We start from the raw sequence: 24,405 nt of genomic DNA, 5'->3' as shown, positions 1-24,405 counted from the left end.
TCGGCTGACATACTGGCACGTGCCTCTGGACTTCGGAAAGTTTTCCTTTTAGGTCTTTCAATTGATAGTAGTTCTTTCGAGTTTTGTTCGAATTTGTGTCCTTTTCGTGAGCCCTCTTGGGAATTAAGTGATTGAGGTTTGATTTCAGTATTGAATCAGTAAATTTTATCATTGAATTGGCTAAAAGTGTTGACTGTCTTTTTGTAAAAAATTTGTTTATCAAGATTGCAAACATTTTCATAGCTTACATAGTGTGGCTAACAAAGTGCACAAATATATTTATGAAATTCTAAGTTCTAATGATATGAATGTAACCTCTATATGAATTATGACATAAATCTTAAAAGAGGTTAATATGTTATACAGGCGACATCAATGGTAATTTTGAATATTGAAACATTAGAAGAAGGAACATTAGAAATATTAAAAAAAATTTTGAATATTGAAATATAAAAAAAACATAAAAACTGGTGAAGCAATAGCTTTAAACGTTGTTTCTCTTTATAAAGCAACTCAGTTTGTGCTATAGTTTTACTACACTAAACTGTATTTTGATGTGAATAAAATAATACATTATATGAATAAAACTGAAACAATAAACAACCATTTGTAACAGTGTAATGAACTAACTACAACAGCTGACATAAAATGTGTAGAACCTAGATATCAGCCGATATTGGAATATCCGCAATTATTCGTACTAGTGGCCGGCTGAGTAGGCGTGAAATCCCGAATTGAAGGAGTGCCTAACTAAATAAGTGGATTACTCGGTTGCCTTGGTAACGGCACTTCTGAGCCTCCGCTGGTACTTGGGATGATGGTACTCGATAAACGTATTGCGGTCTGAATTTACAAAACACAAATAGTGACTTCTTCACTCGGACCAATCATATTTTTTTTTATTTTTATATCCGAAATCTCCTATGAATCGAAATTAATTACAGCAACATTTCCTAAGGACAAGCTGCTTAGACATTTTATATATAGAGCCGATGGTGATCTTAATGCTGTCTTTGGGCATTACCTAATAAAAGTGTCTTTGTAAACCTCAACAAAACTGATTCGAAGAGAGCTTCAATAATATCCGCCCGAAGAAACAACTCTTGATATAGTTCTAAGCTCAGAGGTTTCAGAACAGCAGAGGTAACGAATATGCTGCGGTGCAATTTACAAAAGTTGGCGTTTATAGGGTTTGTAAACTAGGGTTATTGTCTAGTGTCTCGAATATCAATCTATTTACAAACCCTGCAGCGATAACACAAAGTCATCAGCATAAAAAATTTAATTCGTCGCCAGATTTATTACGAGTATTTAAAGAACTCAATTTTTTGATAACATTTTATTTTGCAGTGGCAAAACATTTGAATACAATTGAAAAATCTGTAACGTCCTTACGCGTATGTTGTACATACATCTTTCCCTTAAAAGCCCTAGATAGAATTTTATCTATATATTAATACGTGAAACAAAAACTTTGTACCCCTTTTTACGAAAATCGCGCGGATGGAGGAGTATGAAATTTCCCACACTTATAGAGAATATAGAGGAGTGCAGAATGAAGTCGTCGTGGCCTAAAGGATAAGACGTCCAGTGCATTCGTATCGAGCGATGTACCGGTGTTCGAATCCCGCTGGCGGGTACCAATTTTTCTAATGAAATACGTACTCAGCAAATGTTCACGATTGACTTCCACGGTGAAGGAATAACATCGTGCAATAAAAATCAAACCCGCAAAATTATAATTTGCGTAATTACTGGTGGTGTGGTGGTTGTGAGTCCGCACGGGTAGGTACCACCGCCCCGCCTATTTCTGCCGTGAAGCAGTAATGCGTTTCGGTTTGAAGGGTGGGGCAGCCGTTGTGACTATACTGAGACCTTAGAACTATATCTCAAGGTGTGTGGCGCATTTACGTTGTAGGTGTCTATGGGCTCCAGTAACCACTTAACACCAGGTGGGCTGTGAGCTCGTCCAAACATCTAAGCAATAAGAAAAAAAAAAAAAAAGAATGCTAATATTTTATTTAAATTATGCATTAATAATACATGAAATCAATTAAAAAAGCATTACTTACACACACTACCATGTATTTGACACACATACACATATATAATATTATATACTCTTTGTTTACTGTCAAACTTTTGTTATTGCTTAAAGTCTGTGGTCAAATTGAAAATAGGTTAATATTGTTTATCGTTATTATTATTTGTTTATAGTGTAGTCTTGGCGAAATCTGTGATTATAGAATTTTAATAGTCTTTGACAATAGGACCATAATAATGTTCAAACTTATAATTTCAATTAATTAAAGTCGAATTTCGACTACTGCGGGACCACTAGTATTAAAAATAAACTAGTATTAAAATTAGTAAATATTAACTGTTCAATGCCTATATTTTTCGCTTTGGTCACGTCGATCATAATGTTCTATACTCACTTTTATTTCCGCGCTCCACTATCCAATGTGGGAATAGCCATAACAACTGTCAACCCAAAGTTGACACCCACATCACACTAGGTGGCCCGCGATTATCCAAACATTAAGTTTTAAATAGAAAACAAAAGTATCATTCTCGTACATCGCTATGCCCCGTGACTTATAAGAAGAAAAACAGTTTTATTGGCACTTTTATACTGGTGAAGCAATCGTACCCATGCGAATCGGGTAAACCAAGATTTATATCCTTCGCAAGCTTAAGCCTGACATACGATATTGTCAGATCTATTTTCGAAGAAAGATTCAATATTTCCATTTGTATATTTCATATTTTGAAATTTTACCTTGCTATTAATTGTGGTATACATCGCAGACAAATTTGCAGCTACTTTAATATTTATATGTTATTATTCCATTGTATATGCTAGTTATTTTGTAGAAAGGAAAATCCTCATCTATCTAATCATCAACACAAAAAAAACGTCGTTTCTTATGTCTAACCAACCCATCCATACCATTAATTAAAAATAAACCAACCATTGCCATATGCAGACCGGGCTCAGTGGTGTAGATTGGGAGAAGCCTATGTCCAGCAGTGGACGACTGTGGGCTGTTGATGATGATGATGATGCCATATTGATTTTATTTTAGAATCTTAACTTGAATTTTTATGAGCTTTTATACTTCTCTAAATTGTAGAAGCCTTGCATTATAAATTTCTTTTTCTTTTCTTCAGGTAATAATAATACAACGTTTTTCGAAAACAACAGACTCGGTTGTAAGTGACAAGCGAACGTGAGTATTCTCTTAAACTTGAGGGTATATAGCCAGCATTCCATTGCATATTTGTTACACATATGCAATGCACACCAGTGACTTATTATGTGAATGCCACCGCAAGCACAACCTCTCAATTTATCCATGCTAATGCGGATAGCATCTGACTCCTAATTTGGCTTCGATTTTGAAATTATTTCCGAATCGAATGTATATTTCTTTAAATCATTTCTTTTACGCATACCCGCATTTTTTATATTATCTGTGCATTTTTTACTCAGTCACGACTTTGGCGCCTTTTTTATAAATTTTCAAATATTTTATCTAATTATTACTGTCAGACTAAAAATATATATCACTTCCACAAAACCGACTTATTATTTGTCCCGAGCGTGGACACCATTGTACAATACAACTGAGACATCAAGCTCATTTCTCAAGGTGAGTAGTAGCATTCATCTTGTTACTTCTAACTGATTTGATCAGAACATTTTTGGGACGTTAATGCACTCTAACAAACAATATGCAAGTTTACTAAAGTGTACGTACTAAAGTACTTAAGATTCTGTCCAATCTCAACAGAAACGTATTTTTTGAAGAGCGGATATTTTGTTAACCAACTATAATCTTATGTGCCAAGAGATAGCTTCTTTTTTTAATAAAAGCAATAGAGGAAATGTTTTTTGACAATAAAAAAAAATTAAGTAGCTTTCTTGTTGGAGACGACAGAGGAAAGACCTTTCGCAGGGGCTGTTTCGTTCGATCGACCAACGTGACGGCTCGAATCTTCTTTTACGGGACTTGTAAACATAATAAAAATCAAGATTACCTTGAAATTGTTGTTAGCGTGATTCAGGTTTTAGTACAAAAAATACCTTTGTTAAAATTTTCTATGATTATTCCCAGTTTTTTAAGCTATCGCATAGCTTTTATCGCGGGTTTTCAGCGCGGCGACCGAATCAAGAAATTCCGTAACAAAAATAAAACCTAACACCCCCACACCGCCTACCATGTAGCTCGCGTTCAACATATTCACACGTTGCGCTTGTGTAGTGTTTGTGAATAAGCGCGCGGCGTGACGTCGCACTGCATGCGCATCATGAAAAGTCTGCCCATCTCTCTCTCGCGCGGTATATCTTATGAGTGTGAAGGGGACAGTTAATTTTTGCTTTTGTTAATGTTTATAATTATAGCGTGGTCTTATTTTTCATTGTTTTAATATTAAATTATTATTGTTTAATTTAATGCATAAGTTGATAAAAAATGCTATACAATAACTTTACCGCGGCAGTCCCCGAGTACCACACGTGATATTTTTCTTCTAAAAACTTAATTACAGAATAATTTGATTATACATTTAAAATATTTTTAGTAACTACGAGTATTATTACCTTAATTATTTGTTTGTGTTTACTCACAAGTTTGTTCAGAGTAATTTGTATATATTTCCTGTAATCCGCTTTGGGTGCCTGTATGTACCATTATCAATGTTCTGAGCACGACATAACTCCTTTAACACATGTGCCCCCTGGATACTATGTGATATCGAGCCAAAGACTTTGTACAGAAGTTAACAAGATAGTTATTAATTTGGAGATTGTTTTGTCTTTATTGCTGTTGTTTTAAGCTGATCATTAAAATTTGTCGATCAAGGTATTTCTCAGAGAGTGATAATTAGAAAAAAATGAAGCTACAGAAGCTACAGAAACTTAATATTCAAAGAAGTAAGAAATCTAAACTATAAGACAGCATAAAGGGCTCGCCGGCCTCAAAACGATATCTCCAAAGTTCGTGTGAAAAGATTTCCGTATGTAGTTGTTATTGTTCCGATGTATTTATTTTTGGTAGCCATTTATTATTCAGAGAAGAAACAGAAAAAGTCCCATCTTTTGGTTAATTGCAAGGGATCCTGAAGTTACTGTACTCGTCGAACTCGACAAAGAGTTCGCCGTGCAACCTAACCCATGAATCAGCTCGCTGAGTTTCTCGCCGGATCTTCTCAGCGGGTCGCGATTCCGATCCGGTAGTAGATTCATTCGCGAAGCAGCTGCTCTTGAGCTGTTAGGTCTCCTTTGGAGGCGCTCGGGTAGCTGTTAGCAAATCCCACCCCTCCTGGCTCTGAGCCTTTGCTCGCCCACCTGTCCTGGTGAAACTGGAAAGGCCTTCGGGCCACCAGTAATCCTTCATTCATAAAAATAAAAAAAACGAATAATAACGTTGTCGGGTCAGCTAGCTAAAATATAGAGAAAAATATACGCACGAAAGAAAAAACACATTTCCTACATATGTATTACTCGGAATAAGATTTCCGAGTGACACATCAAAACATTACTATGTTTCGAGAATGTTCCCGTTATATCAAATGCAATAACGTTTCCGGGTCTCCATGTGCCAGTGACAGCCTTATAATATAGTTGACTTAATTACGTTTCTTAGGGTCGATTCGAACAAACAAGAGTAAATCTTATTCTTAGAATAACTCGTCAGTTAATCGAGAGTAAATCAATTTTACGTTTTACCAACTACAATTCTAAGAATAGTGGGCCTATTCGGGAATTGTTACTATACCGCCGTTTCGCACGGAATAACGGAGCTATTCCTAGAATAAAGTAATGGCGTCTGTCAGTCCAACATCTGATTTCTGTCATTTCATAAATATTTATTCTGTTTTAATTTCAAGTCAACGCAATGCACTAAATGATTATTAATAGTCTGAATGCAACGTTTAAACGAAAAAAGATAAAACCACACGACAAAACTTGACAATTCCCTCAAACAAACAAGAAATAAAAATAATACGTTTGACAGCTGGATATCTTACACAACAGCTACTTTTTCACACTAAAATACGGCAAAATCGAGTTGACGATTTGTATGCTCTTACACTATGCCGTTGTACAACAACATTTATTTGCCGGATTTTATTTTTGTTCACCATTCACTCTGCTATTCGCGTATTGTTATTCCTAGCGCAAGTATACGTGGAAAAACGACTATGAATTTACTCGAGATTAAAATCATGGAATAGGTTATTCCTCGTATAGTTACTCGAGTTTAAATTTAAGTTTGGTCGAATCCGCCCTTACTGAAGCTAAATAGTATTAGTGGTCTAACGTTTGTACGTCGGGTGTGACGTAAAATGAAATATAAAAAGGATCGTTTTCGTTTTAGCGACTTTGTTGCAAATTGATTTAATACAAAACTGACTTTTTGGCGGGAACGCGAGGAGTGAAGTTGTGTGATTTGTTTTATTTTGTCTATTTAGTGTTTCTTCAGGTTTAAATGTGTAGTAGCGGTGGTTTATTAACTGTTTAATATCTGTGAAAGTGCACAAATGTGGGAAAATGAAACAAAGCAGCTGGACGTAACTTCTCGGGATCCTCCAAAAAGTCCACTGAAAAAATCTTAGTAAATGACCACCATTTTACTGAAATTATATTTCATCCTATATCATCTCATTTAATTTCATTCCAGTTGATTAATGTCTCAAATTAATCATCTTCATTTCATTTCACTCCTTATTATCATTTTTCATAAAAATATGAATATAAATTAAAATAAGACATGACTTAAAGGTCTTAGTTACCAGGTCATAAAATCCCTTAAAATAATACAAAACTATGTATCGAAACTATACAGCTTACTAACCTATCTCGTAAACTTCAGCGAATTTCGAGATTTATCAAATAATTTTGCAGATCTTCACTATATTTTCTCAATTGATCGTTAAAAAAATGCATTCTCCTTCTATTTTACGAGGAGGTATATAAATATAAGTGCTATTAAATTTTATTTATATGATCCACACATTTCATTGACTATTCTGAAATAGACACAAGCCACTGAGTTTCTCGCCGGATCTCCACAGTGGGTCGCGATTCCAATCCGGTTGTAGGTTCTTTGAAGCACTGGTCTTACTAGGGCCAGTGTTAGCAAACTCTCTCAGCTCACGGGGTAGGGAAGAGAGCTGATAGTGAAAAAAGTACTTTTCTGATATTAATCAAAATTCAAATTTTAAAGATATGTCTTGTACACTAAGTTGGAAAGTTTCACCGTAATACCTAGAAGCACTTTACTTGTAACTTAGAACTTATGTTCTGCTTATTCATTTAATTCAGTTTTACCAATTGTACTTTATTTATAGGTTGACTTAACGTTGATGTAATATTTAAATTAAGAATTAGAATTATCGTTTAACGATATCAAAACTACGTTTGGTATGATTAGGAAAATTTTAAATAGATTTTCTTATTTTGAAATGTTGTGACCATCTAAAAATGCCACATTATTATTTGCCACATTATTAAAATGCCATATTTAAAGCAATAGTGATGGGCGTGGTTGAAAGCCGTAATGTATTAATGTGTCGTGCTCCACAATTGATATTGCTTTATAGGAATTAAGATAGATGGTAACCAAATAAGCACATAATATAATAATCGAGAAAATCAAATACGATTCGAATTTTGATGTATAATGTACATAAATTAATGACATTTGACATTGACATAATTAATAGATGTCATATTGACATATCGATTGCTGTTCCAGTGGCGAGTCCGCCGGGAGGCGCGGGCGCACCGCGGGAGGAGGCGCCACGTCCTCCGCCGCTCCCCACGCCCCGCAACGGCACCCCTCCCAGTAAGCACGGCCCTAACAACTTGGTGGCTTTCCAGATGCACATTTTTTTCTTATCTAATCAAATAATTTACTATTTTCCTGAAGATAATCTGTGACTTAAGAGATCATTTAAAACAGCTATTTACAAAATAATAAGACGTATTTATACTAATTTCAAATGGACCAAACAATCCAAAATATTTTGTTTTTATATCAATAATGATTGAAGGAATTCGTTTGCTTTATTCGAAATCCGGTGCTCGAAAATGCGAATATTCATTTTGATTAAAATGTGACTTCCGGACAGCCGCCATGACAGTTCGTGCACGTTTTTTTTTATTCAAAGTTGGTTTCGTGAATTCGGCCATGCATCCCTCACGCTTTTGATTTATAGAATTATTCAATAATTGGAACCTTTTTTTCTTTCTTTTTAGTGAATTTCCTTTTGTAGTTATTATCGTTCTAGAAAACTTTTTTGGAATGACATTTCAGCGCCACCTTGTTTTATCTATTTATATGATAGACCTACACAAACACGATTTTCATTTATTAGTTAGGAAAAGTATTGTTTATAATATACTATTTTTAAAATCATAATATTATGAGTATTCTGAAGAATTTTGTTTAAATAATTAAAATATGTGGAAAATAACTTTTCTAAAATTAGAGAATTGGATTTATCTGCAAGTACATATTTATAAGAGAAACAACTCTGGTAGGTATTAATAGAAAGAAAAAAAGACGTTGAGAAATAAACATAAACATAAAAAGGCCTTGGTGTTGCTGACTTTTAAATTTGAATGAATGATTCGAATTTTCAGGCCACTGAACCCAAATTACATTACCTACTTTTGGGCGACTGATTTTATTCACTTACCTCACAGATACAATGAAATAAATACAAAAATAATCTAGGGAATATAATATAATAATAAAAATAATTCGACTATAATCAATTGGAATTGTAAGTTTGTACACTATTATGATTGTATTTTATACTTCTATAATCACAAATTTCGCCAAGACTACACTATAAAAAATCTTAATAAAGACAGACAATATTTAATCTATTCTCAATTTGACAACAGACGTCAAGGACAAAAGTTTGACAATAAATAGTATTCATGCGTGTGTGCGTCAAATACATGGTATGCAGTGTGTGTAATGTTTTCTTTATTGATTTAAGGTATCTTTTATGCATTATTTAAAAAAATATATTAGCATTGTGCACTTCTTCTCTATATTCTCTATAAGTGTGGAAAATTTCATACTCCCCCGTCCGCGCAATTTTCGTAAAAAGGGATACAAAATTTTTGCTTCACGTATTAATATATAGATGATACTTTTCAGACTAAGTGAGGGTGTGAGACTTTTGAGTCTTTCGTTGTAAATTTTATTTTATTATATCATGTATATGTGTGTATGACCTTCTAGCAGTTTTTTATGACACAAGCATGGAGCATGCATTCATAATCACAACCTTAGATATGTAGTCTTTTTTTTTTAATATTTTTGTTTACACTTTTTTTTTCTCTTTAAAAATTACACGTTTCAATTATGGTTATAAATGAAAATCTCCAAAAACCTTTTTTTTTGGCTGATAAAGAACATAACCAAAACTGCTATAATTATTTTCAGTGTAGGGTCAATTAACGAATTTGATTTTTTTTTAAATCTCTTCCTAGTGGCACAGGCTTCGCTATCCACTGAACAACAGTGTTGTGGTAATGAGTTCGGTATCGCCTCCTAAAGTTAAAAATATATATAAACATATTTTATTCTGTACTTATCTATAGTGTTTACCGATTTAAAGATCTGCTTGTAAATAAGCACTGCTCTTGCTTGGGCCTGTGTTAGCAACACACCCGGTTTGAGCTCCGTGAGCTCATCCACACGTCAAGGAGAATATGGCCTCTCAAGGCTATCAGCATAAGTAGAAAAAAAAAGTAAATGTATTACATAGAAGTTTTTAGTATTTCACTCATACTTTGTCCCTAGCATAGTTCAATACACAAAGCTACACAATGTATCATTTTACAATACCTATAAATGGAACGATATCGTAAAAATAAGTCGTCAAAAACGTTGGTACCTACGCGTCGTGAAGTGCGTTATAAATTATTTATATTTGAGCGAAAAATAAAAACGATCTTTGTGAAATTATCGATAATATTTTCGCTGTAGTGTTTTTTATTGCGTGCGCCGAGATTCGATTCCCATATTCGGCAAACATTCGTGTGACGAACAGGTTTGTTTGCTCTTTGTCTCCGTGTTTATTGTCTATTTATATATATACCTATTTAAATGTATATAAGTGTGTATGTCAGTCTCTGGTACCTATAACACAGGGAGTCCTAATTAAGGGCAGGATGACCGTGCACAATTTGTTAGCAGTTTTTTTTTTTAACCTTATCGTAAGAAACATTGCTAATTGGCATATACAACTCTGAAGTTGTAGATGAAAATGGAAAAAAAAATCTTATCGTATACATTTTGTCATTTAATATTCGTATAAAATGTTACATAACGCAATTAAAGCTACTTTTACGATTTATTCTCGCGGCAAAACTAAAGAAGACCACAATTATTAAATTCCTTTTTGGTTTATTCAATTATCAACTTTTAATTAGGTATATATTAATAAAAAGTATAATACTTTTACGGATTAATTTTGTGTTTTTTTTTCTGTCTTGTTTATGTGATTACCGACCTAAAATCAGTGATAACGAATTTTTTTAAGTATTCAAAACATCGCAAATAATCTAATGACAATAAAAAATGCAAGACCAAACCGTAAAAGTGATTTTAATTACTATAAGCGTATCGTGTTTGTTATACACTCACACTCATTTGTAAGCAATTAGACATCGGTGCAATGAATTAGCAATGATAGTATTTACTAATAGTAGCCATGTCTTCTGATAGCCATATTTACATTACAGTACACTTGATTCCGTTTTGTTAGAGCCATATTTATATTACAGTACACTTGATTCCGTTTATTAGAGCCATATATTTTACATTACAGTACACTTGATTCCGTTTTGTTAGGAACGTATTTTTTTGGATTAATTCAAATTCTATAGTAGTAGTGTTATTATTAAATTACTAGCGGCCCGCTCCAGCTCCGCTCGGGTCTTTAACAAAAATTTTAATGATATTTGAGGTTGTTTTATTTTTTTAATTAAAAAAACTATAATAGTTAGATATATGTTGTCGCGACACTTTTTGCAGATAATAATGCGTTCTACAAAGTCGTAGTACATTATTTTATTCTATCATCAATAGTTTTTGCAGGGCACGCGATGTAAAGAATATTTTAGGTATTTTTCTTACACCTTGGGTTATTATTGGAGTTTAGTAAGGATCTCTATATATTTTTTTCAAAAAAGATTATAGTCTATGTCAATTGGGAATAGTGTAGCTTCCAAACAGTGAAATAATTTTTCAAATGGATTCAGTAGTTTCGGAGCCTATTTAATACAAACAAACAAACAAATCTTTCCTCTTTATAATATTATAAATATAGATAGATTAGGCGATTCTACCCCTTATTGCTTCTTAGTCTTTCAAACGTTCCGTAATAGCTTAATAGGTAATAAGGCCTTTTTAGATCCTTTTATGAGATACAGAAGTCATATTCTGAGCACTTGTCTGGTGAAGTCATCTGAAATAATATAATCTTTATAGCAAATTGTTAACAGACTGTTAAGTGCCAAACCAATTTTGATATTTTTGAAGAAAACGATCAAAAGGTCCATCGTATGGTGAGCGTTAACCGTCGCTCATGGACAACAGCAAAGCCAAGGGCACGACCAAGCTCGTTGAACAAGCAGTTTCCTTTGATAGATGAAATATATTAAATAAATCTGAAAAAATTAGAAACTGTAACACATAAAGTAATCTGTCTTAAGGTATCAGTGATTAAATTCTAGTTTCGACCACTAATTCAACAATATTTGATGTAAGTACCTATTAGATTCAATATATAGTCATTATGTTTTGTATAAGAAAATTCCAAACGGAATGTTTCAAAAACAAAATTGTTCTACTGCCGCTTTACTTCAGGGTGACAGTTCGGAATTTATCGCCGTCAGATGCTAAGCTTTCTTAAGTGTGAGTCCCGTGAAAAGCTTCTTGGAAATAGGTACATACGTCTAAAATATTTTTATCGAGCTTCAAGCTTGGATTCAACTTAATTTACATTCACATTTTATTACCTGCTATACGGAAAACTGGGATTTGAACAATTATCTTGACTTCAAAGAACAGCCTTAGTTCTTCGTAGCGAATCTGGAAAAAAATATCGTATCTCTGTTGAGTTGTAAAGTCATAAAAACTGGTCACATTTTGTTTTATTACGAAAGCAATAAACGCTTAGACACGATGGGTGACCTATATGGAGCTCGTATTACTAAGACGTGGCTAGCCAGCCGTTAGCAAGAAACGACTCCTGTTATATTGCAACTAATAAGTTTTAAACCAATAAAACTTGGCATTAGCCGAGAGCGAATTTCTTTAAAGAATCATAAATAAATATTTATTGTGTATATTTCAAGTTCCATAACTAAATCTCCTGACTGACTGATTTTTAATTGCATTATATCGCACGTAATGTATCACTTACTACTTAAATCGAAACTTCTTCTTTTTCTCCACCTTATCCCACTAGGTGAGGTCGACACAGCTAATTTTTCTCTTCCATTCTCTTCTATCATCCGTCATCTCAACACTCACTCTTCTCTCTCTCATATCGTCATTCACACACTCCATCCATGTCTTCTTTGGTCGACCTCTTCCCCCTCTACCTTGCACTACCATTTCCATATATCTCCTAATCACATGCATATTCTCTCTACGCATCACATGTCCACACCACGCTAACCGTCCGCTCTTTAATTTGTTGATTACCGGGGCTACTTTCACACTTACTCTGATATATTCATTCTTTATCTTGTCTATTGGTGGCTATTTTTAGTAAATTCTCTCAAGTTCTACCCCTGAGCTTACCTACCCGTCCACGCGTAGCTGGAATAGCCCTTAAGCTGCCAGCGAAAAGGTAGGAGAAAAAACACCATCAATACGCCGTTAAAACATGTCAAGTTACTATAACTTGCTTTACAATCGACGACTTTAATTGAAACCCATTAATGCATAAAATTCCTTGTCTATAACCAGCAATGGTTGCGAAAACCATATTTATAAATGTTTATTGCAACCGAAAATAACTCGTTTACGTCGAAAATTGCTTATTTTCCTTCGTGCTACATTCCGATGAGAGGGTATACAAACCCTTTTGGATTGGCACATAAAGTAAATATGGAACGATACCAAGATACGTTGAATAGTTGATTTAACTTTAACACGAAAGGTCACCGAGAATATTTTATACAAATATCATGACATAAATGTTAATATTGTGTATATTACACGGTTAATAAGTGTAAAGTTTTGTGTTTTTTTTTTTACTTCATAAAAAAATTGGTAAAATATTTTTGGTTGTTTTTGTTTTTGTTTGATTTTCTTTTATGTTTACTTGTCGTTTTGGCGATTCAGTTCAACCTTTGTACATTTGCGGTTGATAGTTGAGGTAAGGTTTTGTTATGACGTCACCAGAGTACGAGAGGTAGCGCGTCAGCAATTTAAAGATATCTCCCAGAATGTCTTGCGATAGTATCTACAAAGGGTCGGTCGGTTTTCACCATTTATTTATAAAATAATACAAGTTTATTCTTGAATTTAAGTATGTATATCACAATTACATTAAAACAACACATGTACACATTCTAGTATTTTCTTACTCCAAAAAATGCTTAAATCCGTGTTTAGATGTAGAGTATTATTAAAATTAAATGTAATATTAAATAATTAAAATATGAAAATTGCCAAAATGCATGGCCAGTTAGTATGACCGAAAGAGCTTGCTAATTAATCATTGGACATAATTAATACTATTTCATCTCGCATTTTTTTTATTGTCATAAAATTTCCAAGAATTCTATTACATAATGACAACACAAAGGCAGTAACAGGCAGCGGCTTGGCTCTGCCCCTAGCATTGCTGACCAGTCCATTCTCATGGACCACTTACCATCAGGTGGGCCGTAAGCACGACTGCCAGCAAAGGCAATAAAATATATATATATATATATATATATTAAAGCTATAAGAATGCTTTTAAACAAATTTATTTCAATATTCAAAATCTGTTTATTTCCTTCATTATGATGTGAATTATTTAATGCAATAAAGGCGATTTTAAAACGGCTTTATTGTCCTGTATAATCAGTCAGCCCTTCGAACTTGTTGCTTAGTAACGAAATCGAAACAAAACCCACACTAAGCTGTCGCTGTTAATTATTGAACTTAATTGCAATTACCGATGACTTATTACTTACTGTATTTTCAAGCACCTTGTGAGGAAGGGCTCGACAAGCGAATTAACCCATAGACACAGCCCACTGAGTTTCTCGCCGGATCTTCTCAGTGGGTCGCGTTTCCGATCCGGTGGTAGATTCTGCGAAGCACTGCTCTTGCTAGGGTCAGTGTTAGCAACACTCCGGCTTGAGCCCCGTGAGCTCACCTACACACGTTAGGATGAAGCTGAAAAAGCCTCTCAAGGCTATCAGCATAGGAAGAAAAAAAAACTGTATTTATATTTTGACTGGTTTAACGAGTAGCCTTTTTTATTTTTAAAATAGGTGAAAAAACTCACGGCCCACCTGGTGTTAAGTAGTCACCGGAGCCCATAGACATCAAACACGTCAATTTCGCCGCCCATCTTGAGACATTAGTTCTAAATCTGAATTTTTACATATAACAACTGCCACACTCTTCAATCCGAAACGCTATACTGTTTCACGGCAGAAATGGGCAGGTTGGTAGTTTCTTTTGATACATTATAACATTTCACGTAATAACTTTCAATTTTGCTCTGGTTTACCCGGTTTATTATTTAACCATCTCTCAACTCTGAATCAATTATCAAACAATTTTTCAATAAAATTTAGTCTTCTTCTAGGTCTCGATAGCTTGGACCTGTTGATAAAATTATCGAGTACTTCAAACGATTTTCCAATTCAGATTACAGATAAGCCGCTCACAGACATCAAGACGTCTGAACTATTGAATTCGAATGGAAGCAGACTGTAACACACTTGTCACGTGCAACGCTATCAAACGCAGGCCATACTACATTAATTTGAAATTCCCAGTACGGGTGAAAAGGGCTGCAGGTGGCGGGAATGTGCAAGACCAACATGGCTCTACACTCAACGTTCACACCGCAATTTACATGCGACACTAACGCATTACGTATTTTCCTAACGTGGGTTAGGGAGCATAGCATTTAGACTGCGCTTGTGAATTCATTGCACGCTGCTCAGAATATCGACTTAACTCGTCGCGTACAGGTACCACTTTAGGAAAATTTTATGGTACAAATTACGATTATACTAGTTCACAATTGTGAAGTCAAAGACGATGCAACTCGGGAGGAATATCGATAGATATTTTACCGCAGAATTCAAAGCAATAGAACCTTATTATCCTAAAGTTTCCGTTCATCAGTAATGAAAGCTCATTAGAACGATTAATGGTTCAAGAAAGAGTAGACGGTCAACGGTCTCGGTGCTGATCACCCACAAGGCTTGAGTAAGTCATCCACTAAGTGTTCCCTTACTGAATGTACACGTACCGCCACAAATAGAGAGAGATGGAGAAGTCTCTCAAAAGCCGCAACCAAGCAATAAGACATACATAACCAAACACCACTCCGTCAGGATTGTACGATTGAGAATAAGAAGAGTTATCGTAAAAGTTATCATCGCAATACAGCATGTACTTTTAAAATTAGTACATACATAATATAATAAGTTTCTCTAAAACTAGAAGAAATTTGTCTGCATAGGGAAAACTCAGCGCTATAAGATCATATTACTTTGCATGTGACTCTTTTCAATATGAGTTCTTTGGACGCATTACTCGAAAATAAGATCATAACCTCGAAGATGATGGTTACGTGCAAGATAGAGGCCAAACGTCCCATAGAACACAGTCCCTCGAGATGGTCAACATGGCCAAGGATCCGTAGCAAATGAAGGGAAATTATGCATGAGAGAATGATCCAGAGGGGGAAATCAGGACCTTCAGTAATGAGGAAAGCAACGCAAGGAGATCTTCAATTTTTTTTTTTTTTTTTCCACAGGAGATAATCGCCGGATCCCCACCCGCACGGCAGGTGGGGTATGTGGGAGTCGAACCTCACTAAAAACTCCTGCCGTTCACAGCCGGCGCCCTACCCCGGACCGGGTGGGAACCCAGTCGGAGTTATTGAGACGGCGGGACAGGGTTTACGCAGTGCACATTACATCCATCCCGCCGTCCCCCAGACGCCGGACCGGCGGCCGCCAGCAACATGACCGCCGGTTCCCTCGGTCGACGGGCCAAGAGCCCGATTGATAGCGCCGCGCTACAACTTCCCCCGGAGCGGTCGGGGGAACGCGACCTACCACGCTGCCCCACGCCTAAGCTCCTCCCCGCACAAAGCGGGTGGAGCCCGAAGCTCTTAGGGGGCCGGGTTACGGACGGGACCCCGGTCCCGACCCCCTGCTCGGCGGCGGCGGGTTTCTGCGTAGTGAGGAGAGCTTTGCCTCACTCGCCCCGCCGCCTCCTTCTGCGAGATGGTGCACTCGCAGAAGTCGAGCATAGCCTTCCAAGACTCGTCGCCGCCAAGCATCGACGCCACGACGCCAGGCAGCGACAAGTCTGGTCCTATCTTTGCGACAAGGACACGGCGCTGCACCTCCCAAGCGGGGCAGACAGCGAGCGTATGCTCCGCCGTGTCCAGGTCGTGTCCACAATGGTGGCACCTCGTCGTCGGCTCAGCTCCTATCCGGTGCATGTACTTTCCGAAGCATCCGTGCCCAGTCAGCACCTGCACCAGACGGAAGGTGAGGCGTCCTCGGCCACGATTCACCCAGTCATAAAAGACCGGGTAAACCGCCTCGACGGTCCGTAGACCCCACGTGGGGTTGGCCAACCGCCTCGACCACGATTCGAGCACGGACCGCCGAGAATGGGCCTTCCGCGCCCGCAGCTCACTTTTGGAGGGACGCGCCACGCCCAGAGCACGAAGCTCACTGCGCCACCGATAGTCGGCAGCGAGCGACTCCGCCTCCAGCTCCCATGGCGGCGTCCCCGCCAACACACACGCCGCCTCGAATGAGACGGTGCGATATCCACGGATGACCCTGATAGCAACGGTGCGCTGCGGCCGGCGCAGGAACCGAGCCATAGTAGCCCGATTGCGCGGCTCAGCCCATACAGGCGCACCGTACAGGGCCATCGATCGCAACACCCCAGCGTAGAGGCGGCGTACAACCTGATCCGGCCCCCCGATATTCGGGAGCAGTCGGTTCAAAGAACCGGCTGTCCTCATTAATCGAGGGACCAGCTCCGCAAAGTGAGCACGAAAAGCCCACCGGCCGTCCAACACGAGGCCGAGGTACCTTAACTGCACCCCGACCCCTATCCGGACGCCCCCAACCACGATGTGGGCGTCGACAGGTGGCGCTCTCCGCGGCCCGTGAAACCACAAGGCCTCGGATTTACTGAGCGCCACGTCGAGGCCCAGTCTCTTGATCCTCCCGACGACGAGGGCCACTCCCGCTGTGGCGAGACGGGCAGACTCTCTATAATCATCCCCCCGAGCCACGACCAACGTGTCGTCCGCGTAACAAATAACGCGGAGACCCGGGAGGAGGGCACCCCTCAGCACCCAGTCGTACCCGATGTTCCACAAGAGGGGTCCGAGAACCGACCCCTGCGGAACACCACGCACGACCGGAAAACGGTGAAGGGTCCCACCGTACCCGGTACATTCGACCGACCTGGCCTCCAAATAGGAGCCAACCAGCCGGCGGAGGTAGAGGGGCACCCCATGCCTCTCCAGTGCCCCCCCTATCACAGACCAGGGCAGGGTGTTAAATGCGTTGGCGATGTCAAGAGACACCGCCAGCGCCACCCCACCCCGTGAGACAGCCTCGTCCGAGAGGGCCCGCACGCGAAGAATTGCATCCACGGTCGAACGGCCCTCCCGGAAGCCGAACTGCTCCGCCGACAGGTCAGGTCCAACCCCGACCAGGTGCTGAACGATGCGGGCAGCTAGAATACGCTCCAGCAATTTTCCCGCCTCGTCCAGCAGTACGATAGGACGATACCCGGCGGCTGTATCCACCGGGCGCCCCTCCTTTTTCAACAGCACAAGTCTGCCCGTCCGCCAGAGCAACGGAAACCGTCCCGACTCCAGGCAACCATCAAATACCTCCAGGAGCCGGTCCCCTAGGGCATCGAGGGCCAAGGCCAGCACCCGACCATGGACTCCGTCCGGGCCGGGGGCCGTGTTCTTTGCAGTCATCCTGACAACGGCCACACGGAGCTCTGCCCCAGTAATATGGGGCACCTCAGCAGGGGCTTCGCCGTCGATGGCGTCCGACGGCTCACCCATAGCGGGGGGAACAAAACCCTCCCGCTCCTGCGGGAACAACGCCGAAACGATGTCCCGCAGCTGTTGAGGCTGAAGTCGCTCAGTCAAAGGGGGGGCCCACGGGCGCAGTTTGCCGCGCACCAGCCTGTACGGGCTCCCCCATGGATCCGCTTCGAGCGCCTCCAAGAGTCTCTCCATGTTCTGCTCCTTGACCCGCCTGATGGCCAGCCGCAGGGCGTCCTTCGCAGCGCGATATTCGCCGTGCAGCCGGGTCTCCTCCTCTGCGAACGCGACGGGGTCGTCGCGTCGCAGGTGACGGCGACGGCGGTGTCTAGCACACTGGCGGCTCGCCCGAATGGAGACTGCACGCAATCTCGCAATTTCAGGCGACCACCAGGGCGACTGCCGCCGTCCGCAATGCCGAGGGCCGACCCGGGGCATCGAGGCATCGCATTCGAAAAGGTGTGGGCGCATGGGCGTCCACGCCGCCACCATAGAGGCCTCCACCAGGAGCTCCTTCTTCAGGAGCTTCAATGCCCACCTAGGGAATGATCGGAACGCACTCCGCGGGGGGTTAACCTCGCGAGCGCCTGCGGCCGGCGTCGGCGCGGGAGCGGAAAGATCGAACCGGATATATCGGTGATCCGACAACGATTCCGCCCCCACCACCACGCCCCAGCCGAGGATGCGCTGTGCGATGGACGAGCTCGCGAACGTCAAGTCCACGATAGACTCTCCCGTCCACCGCACGCATGTCGCGACCGAGCCCCTGTTAACGATACAGAGATCGGCCGCGACCGCCCACTCCTCCAACAGCCTACCACGAGCGTCCGTGGATGGGGAACCCCAAGCGACAGACTTCGCATTGAAGTCCCCCGCCAGTATTACCGAACGGGGAGAGAGGTGACGAGCGATCACCTCTAGCCCGTCCAGAAACCGCTCGAACTCAACGGTAGGCCGATTTGGAGAGAAGTACACCCCGATCACGACGGTATTTTCTAATTGTACCGCGACGATCCCGGGGCCCCTGGTCACCATCGCCAGGGGAGGAATCATCGCGGATCTTCTTATATGTATGGCCGCCAAGCCATCAACTTCCCCAAACCAGCAGTCGTCCGCTGGGGGAACGAAGTACGGCTCGGCGACCACAGCCACGTCAATTGACCACTCCGCCATAGTCTGGAGCAGCATGTCCTGAGCTCCGGCGGAGTGGTTCAAATTTCCTTGGAGGAAGCGATAGGTGTGATCCATTAAACCTGGACCACATCCATCGCCCCCTCCCCTACTCTATTGTCCCCGCTATCGGGCTCGAACGCCTCAGCGGGGGCCAAAGTGCCAGCCGGTGCTCCCCCGGCCGCCCGCTTCTTTTGGCGACGCTTAGCTTGGCGGCGCCAATTTCTAACTGCATTTTTGCCGGCCGGGGGGCATGCCTTGCCCCCGGTCCGGTGGTCAGCCTTGCGTCCGGCCGCCGCACATAACGAACAATGCGGCGCAGCCAAGCACACGGCCGCCTTGTGTCCAGGCTGACCACAGCGGAAGCACAGTCCGCTGCGGTCAACCGCACTCACGCACCTGGCGAGGCAGTGCCCAGTGCTGAAGCACCTTAGGCACCGCCAGGCACGCGGTTCTAGCAGGCGCACGTGGGCTGCTATCCAGCCCACGCGCAACCTGCCCGGATCCCCCGACGGTCTCCCGGGCGGAGGAGCAGCCAGGGCAACGGCCGCCTCCACCGGGCAACGTACCCACACAGAACCAGCCCCGGTATAACCGGAGCGCAGCTCGCCTACTGTTATGTTCTGCAGGGCACAGTTGCCCTGGGCAGCGACGGCCGCCGCCACCTCATCCCTGGTGGTGCAGTCGTCCAGGCCGGTCACTTTCAATTCGGCCATCTTGACCGGCCTATGCACCCGCACCTCCTCTTCAGGCAGGACCATACGGAGCCTTGCCGCCAGACGCTCCGCGATGCCGGGACTATCGGCAACGAGACATTCTAGCAGTTTGGCTCCATTGGCTGTCTGCCTACAGCGGAGGCCCTCCCCCGCCCCGATCTCATCCAGGTCAACTGCCGCGCGCGCCCGAGCAATGAGATCTCCGTATGTCATGCCCTTGGCTTTGGCAGCCGGCAGCAGCGTTGGGACCACTGCCGCCGACCGCGGCGTGCGCGGTTGCTTCTTCGTCGTTTTTTTTTTTTTTTTTGTTTTTGTTTTTAGCGGCTACAGGCGCCCGACCCTGATGGAGAGCAACCTGAGCCGCTGTAGCCGCTGGCGCTCTACCAACTTGTGCAGCTGCTGGTGGAGCCTTCTTGGCACCCCGCCGGGCCACCACGTTCCACCCTTCGTCCATGTTAGACGGGGGCGGAGGCAGCGGACGAGGCTGGGGTGCTTGCGATGGGCACTTCGCGTTGGTGCCCCCCCCCCCCCCCCCCCGCTTGGTTCTATCCCGTCCCGGGCCCAACCTAGTGGCTGGAGCCCGTACGGGGGCGGGGCAAGCGGCTGGAGTACCCGACACCGCGGCATATGCCGGTCGCCGAGCGTCAGCCGGAGCAATGAGCTGCGCCTCGAGGGCCGCCAGCCTGCCGTCCAGCCTTTCTAATACAACCTGGACGGTGCGACTGATGACCTCGTCCAGGCTGAATTTTCCAGCCAGCTCCCGTGGCCCTACGAGTGCTTGCTGCCGCTTGGTAGCGGTTATCTCCCTAGTGCGCGGCGACGGGAGACGTGGCCGCTGCTCAGCCGCGCGCGGTGGCGGCAGCACAGGCCACCCGTCACCAGTCAGCGCCGGGGAACGGCGGTTCTGAGGCGCCCCGGTGATACATGACGTCGCTGCCGGTACATGGGCCGGTGGAGTTCGCAACCCAGTGGCCCGGGGCAACGCGGGCGACGGCGTCGACGCCGCTGCCTTCCTCGAAGCAGAAGCCTCATCTGCTGCTGAGGCTGCTGTTGGGCTTGAAGTAGTGCTCGAAGCCTCGAATTCTCCGCCATCAGCTGTACCACCTGGTCATTGGCGGAAGCAACCGAAGGCAGAACCTTCGAGACCTGCGAGACCACCTCTCGCAGCTTACGGCCAGCGGCTTTGGTCTTAGTGCCGTTGGCCGCATATGACTTGACGGTCCTCATGGCCCTGTCTATGACCAAGGCAGGGTCTTGAAGGCCGCCTTCTTCCTCCTCTGTCGTTCGCCCGTCCAGTGAGGCGACAGACATCGACGCCGATGACTGCGCCGGTGACGGCGCGCCCCTCCTCCGGGCGGGTCTTCCTTTTGGGGGCGGCATCTCCTCCGCAGCAGAGGCCGCATCGGAGACTACCAGAACCTTCTCCGGCGGGGCATCTGCGCCAGAGGATGACGTTGGCTCCCCTCCCCCCTCGCGTGAAGAAACTCGCTGGGTCTTCCTTTTCCGCCTTATCTTTTTGGCGGTTGTCTCTTTCGAGCCAGCCGCCTCGCTGTCACTGACGAGCCCAGAGTGCGTCAACTCAGCGCTGGCGTGTCTCTGTTCGACGGGTTTTCCGCTGCCCGTCACACAGCCCCCTTCGTCATGGCAAGCTTTGCCCCCCCAGAATACGCGGGGCAGCGTGCTCTCACCGAGGTGGAAGCACGGAGGGATCCTCTACCTAAGGTGGTACCCTCGTGGGGTAATTTTTTTAAAAACTTTGCCATCATTTGTTTTTTCCTTTGATGTTTAACCAGGGGTCGGTCCCCTGGGACGGCCCTCACGACTGAACTCTCTCCAGCCACTCATCCCATCACCGGGCACGTCACAAACTTAGGATTAGGGCATTTTTTATAGAGGTTCGCATCCTCGCGGCCCCTGCTAATCAGCGGCCCCCGTCCCCTACTCGGTAGGGATTACGGTATGCTTCTACGAAGCCACGCCGGTAAACCGGTACCCCCCTCTGGAGGGCCTTCCCCTGTAGCTGCCAAGAGGCAACCGGGGACATGGCAACCAGCGACCGGAAGGGAGTGCCCTCCGGTTCACTTCTCATCCTCTTGGGGTCTGCCATTACTGACAGACCCACACGTCTGACCATGATGTGGCCACGCCGGCGTACCGGTACCCCCCCTCTGGAAGGCCTTCCCCTTTAGCAACCAGAGAGCTGCCGGGGACATGGCCTAGCATCCAAGAGGGCTCCAGAAGGGAGCCCTCGCCCCCTTCACGCACCCTTTGTCCAGCAAAGGTGGGAAAAAGGGAACACGGTATGCAGTCTACTTAGTTCGCGGCACCCCTGTGCAGACAACGTTGCTCCACGGTGTCGGGGTGCACGCTTAAGCCCCACCGCCACGACAAGGCGAGACCACGCTTAGTGGGGAAGGAGATCTTCAATATAGGATATATTTAATCGGCTTCGTATGTGCCATATTATCAATTTTATTTACAAGCCGTCTGGTTTGTAGGATATTAAAAACAATCCTTCACTTTTATTATCCAATGAAATAACAGCTAATACTTAGCTCCTCGGGTTTTATGTTAGACGGTGTCAGTAACGTAGAGCCGTATAACGGTTAGCACCCCATGGATGGTGCACTAACTTGTCCGGGTAAATTATAAATAAAATTTCGCGCCATTATAACACTACTTTAAATATTTTTTTTCTTCGAATAAATGGCGACGGCTTTCGAATAATAACGGAAATGTATTAAAAAAATATAGTGCGTGTGCAACTCAGTGCCCCTGAAAAAAGTGTAATTTCTTTTGCGGTGTGTAGTATTGGGGTTTTCTTCAATTGTAAGGAATACTGTGTGTAAGAGAAACGATCTAGCTCGCTTTGTCCTTTTCCTCTCTCCACGGTCGAATGGTTCGCGAGACGCTCTGTCTATTTTCTCACTCTCCTAAATTCTTCCTAAATTATATATTTTCTCTCTAGCTGCAACGAATCTGTCGCGAGTTAAATTTTACTCTCAACACGCCTAAAGAAGTTTCACTTAATAAAATCTGCTTTTTTGTACTTAAATTAAAAAGAACTTTGATTGTTCCTAAAGAAAAAAAAATCTGTTACAATTGAATTTAGAATTCGGCAGTTTATGTATTATTTAATTTGGGGATGTTTCTGTTTCATTTATTTCATGCGATCTGCTGAGACTAGCCCTTCCGTGCGTCTTGTAAGTGAAAGTTTTATGTCACACGCAAACGAGCTACTAATTAGCAGCAACTGACCTCCATTCCACAATCAATTTCAATAGGCATTGCTTAGACGCTGCTTCCATAATTTCTCGTTAATGTACTTCATGTGAGCTGATCAGTCCATATACAGTAATAACAATGCATTAATCTACCACGATCTTAGCTATTAGGTTTGGTTAGCATCGTGTAAGGCCAGGTTGGTCGGAAATTCACTAAATTAGACCAGTGGAATGGGTTTTCAGCTACACATTTAATTAAGGATATTGACAATTTTCGCCACACACGTACCAAACTAAAAACTGATTTTCTTTTGACCTTTCATCGGTATCGGTAGAGCACACTCTTGAGAGTACACTCATACGTAATTACAAATAGCGAAACGTGAAAATTCTAGTGATAAATTAAAATTAACGTCGTGTATTGTGCTTCATTTCGAATATCTTTTTTACAAATCATGACTTTATATCGCTTACTAGATAAGTCGGTGTGAATACAAAAAGACACATTGAATTCGAAGCTATACCGTGCTATTGACCGACCGTTTTCCTTCAAAGATAGGCGAAGTTACTGCCTACATGATCATCATCATATATTATAGTAACGTTGTCATTGACAATGCTAGTAAGGTCGCTATTTTACTTTATCAAACCTCATCAGAAGAAAGGCAAGGTTCAGTCGTTTCAATTTTATGAAAAATTGTGACGTTAATTTTATCTTGATAAATTAGTGTTTAAGTTGCGAGAATGTTATCTACAAACCGTTTGCTTTTAAAGAAAAAACATTATCATATATCTGGCTTTCCAGCATTGAACACAAACAACCTCTGTCAAAAACACCGGTGCGCCATGAAGGATTTTTCATTGCAAAAAATGCAACGAATATTTAAATTCCCCTTCAAACGCTTTTACTGAATCAGGGTTATTTCATTTCAGCCTATTCAAAGGCAAATCCAATGCTCCAGCGATAAAGG

The 24,405-nt window shown here is 42.5% G+C and overlaps 1 protein-coding gene across 11 annotated transcripts in view; it reads left to right on the top strand.

Moving 5' to 3' along the window:
- The window catches only part of LOC101736773 (dual specificity calcium/calmodulin-dependent 3',5'-cyclic nucleotide phosphodiesterase 1), a 511,722-nt gene that overhangs the window by 440,460 nt on the left and 46,857 nt on the right, over positions 1-24,405 (top strand). For 8 of the 11 annotated variants that reach the window (XM_062668369.1, XM_062668368.1, XM_062668359.1 and 5 more), the window contains one exon: positions 7,767-7,856. The exons of the other annotated variants lie outside the window; for them this stretch is intronic. In XM_062668369.1, the coding sequence (XP_062524353.1) occupies positions 7,767-7,856 (90 nt within the window). The remainder of the gene's footprint in view (positions 1-7,766; positions 7,857-24,405) is intronic. 11 annotated transcript variants of the gene reach the window in all.

Source organism: Bombyx mori, chromosome 4, assembly GCF_030269925.1.
Source record: "Bombyx mori chromosome 4, ASM3026992v2".
NCBI lineage: Eukaryota > Metazoa > Arthropoda > Insecta > Lepidoptera > Bombycidae > Bombyx > Bombyx mori.
Note: the sequence above shows the minus strand (reverse complement) of the source record. Positions and strands in the feature narration are given on the sequence as shown.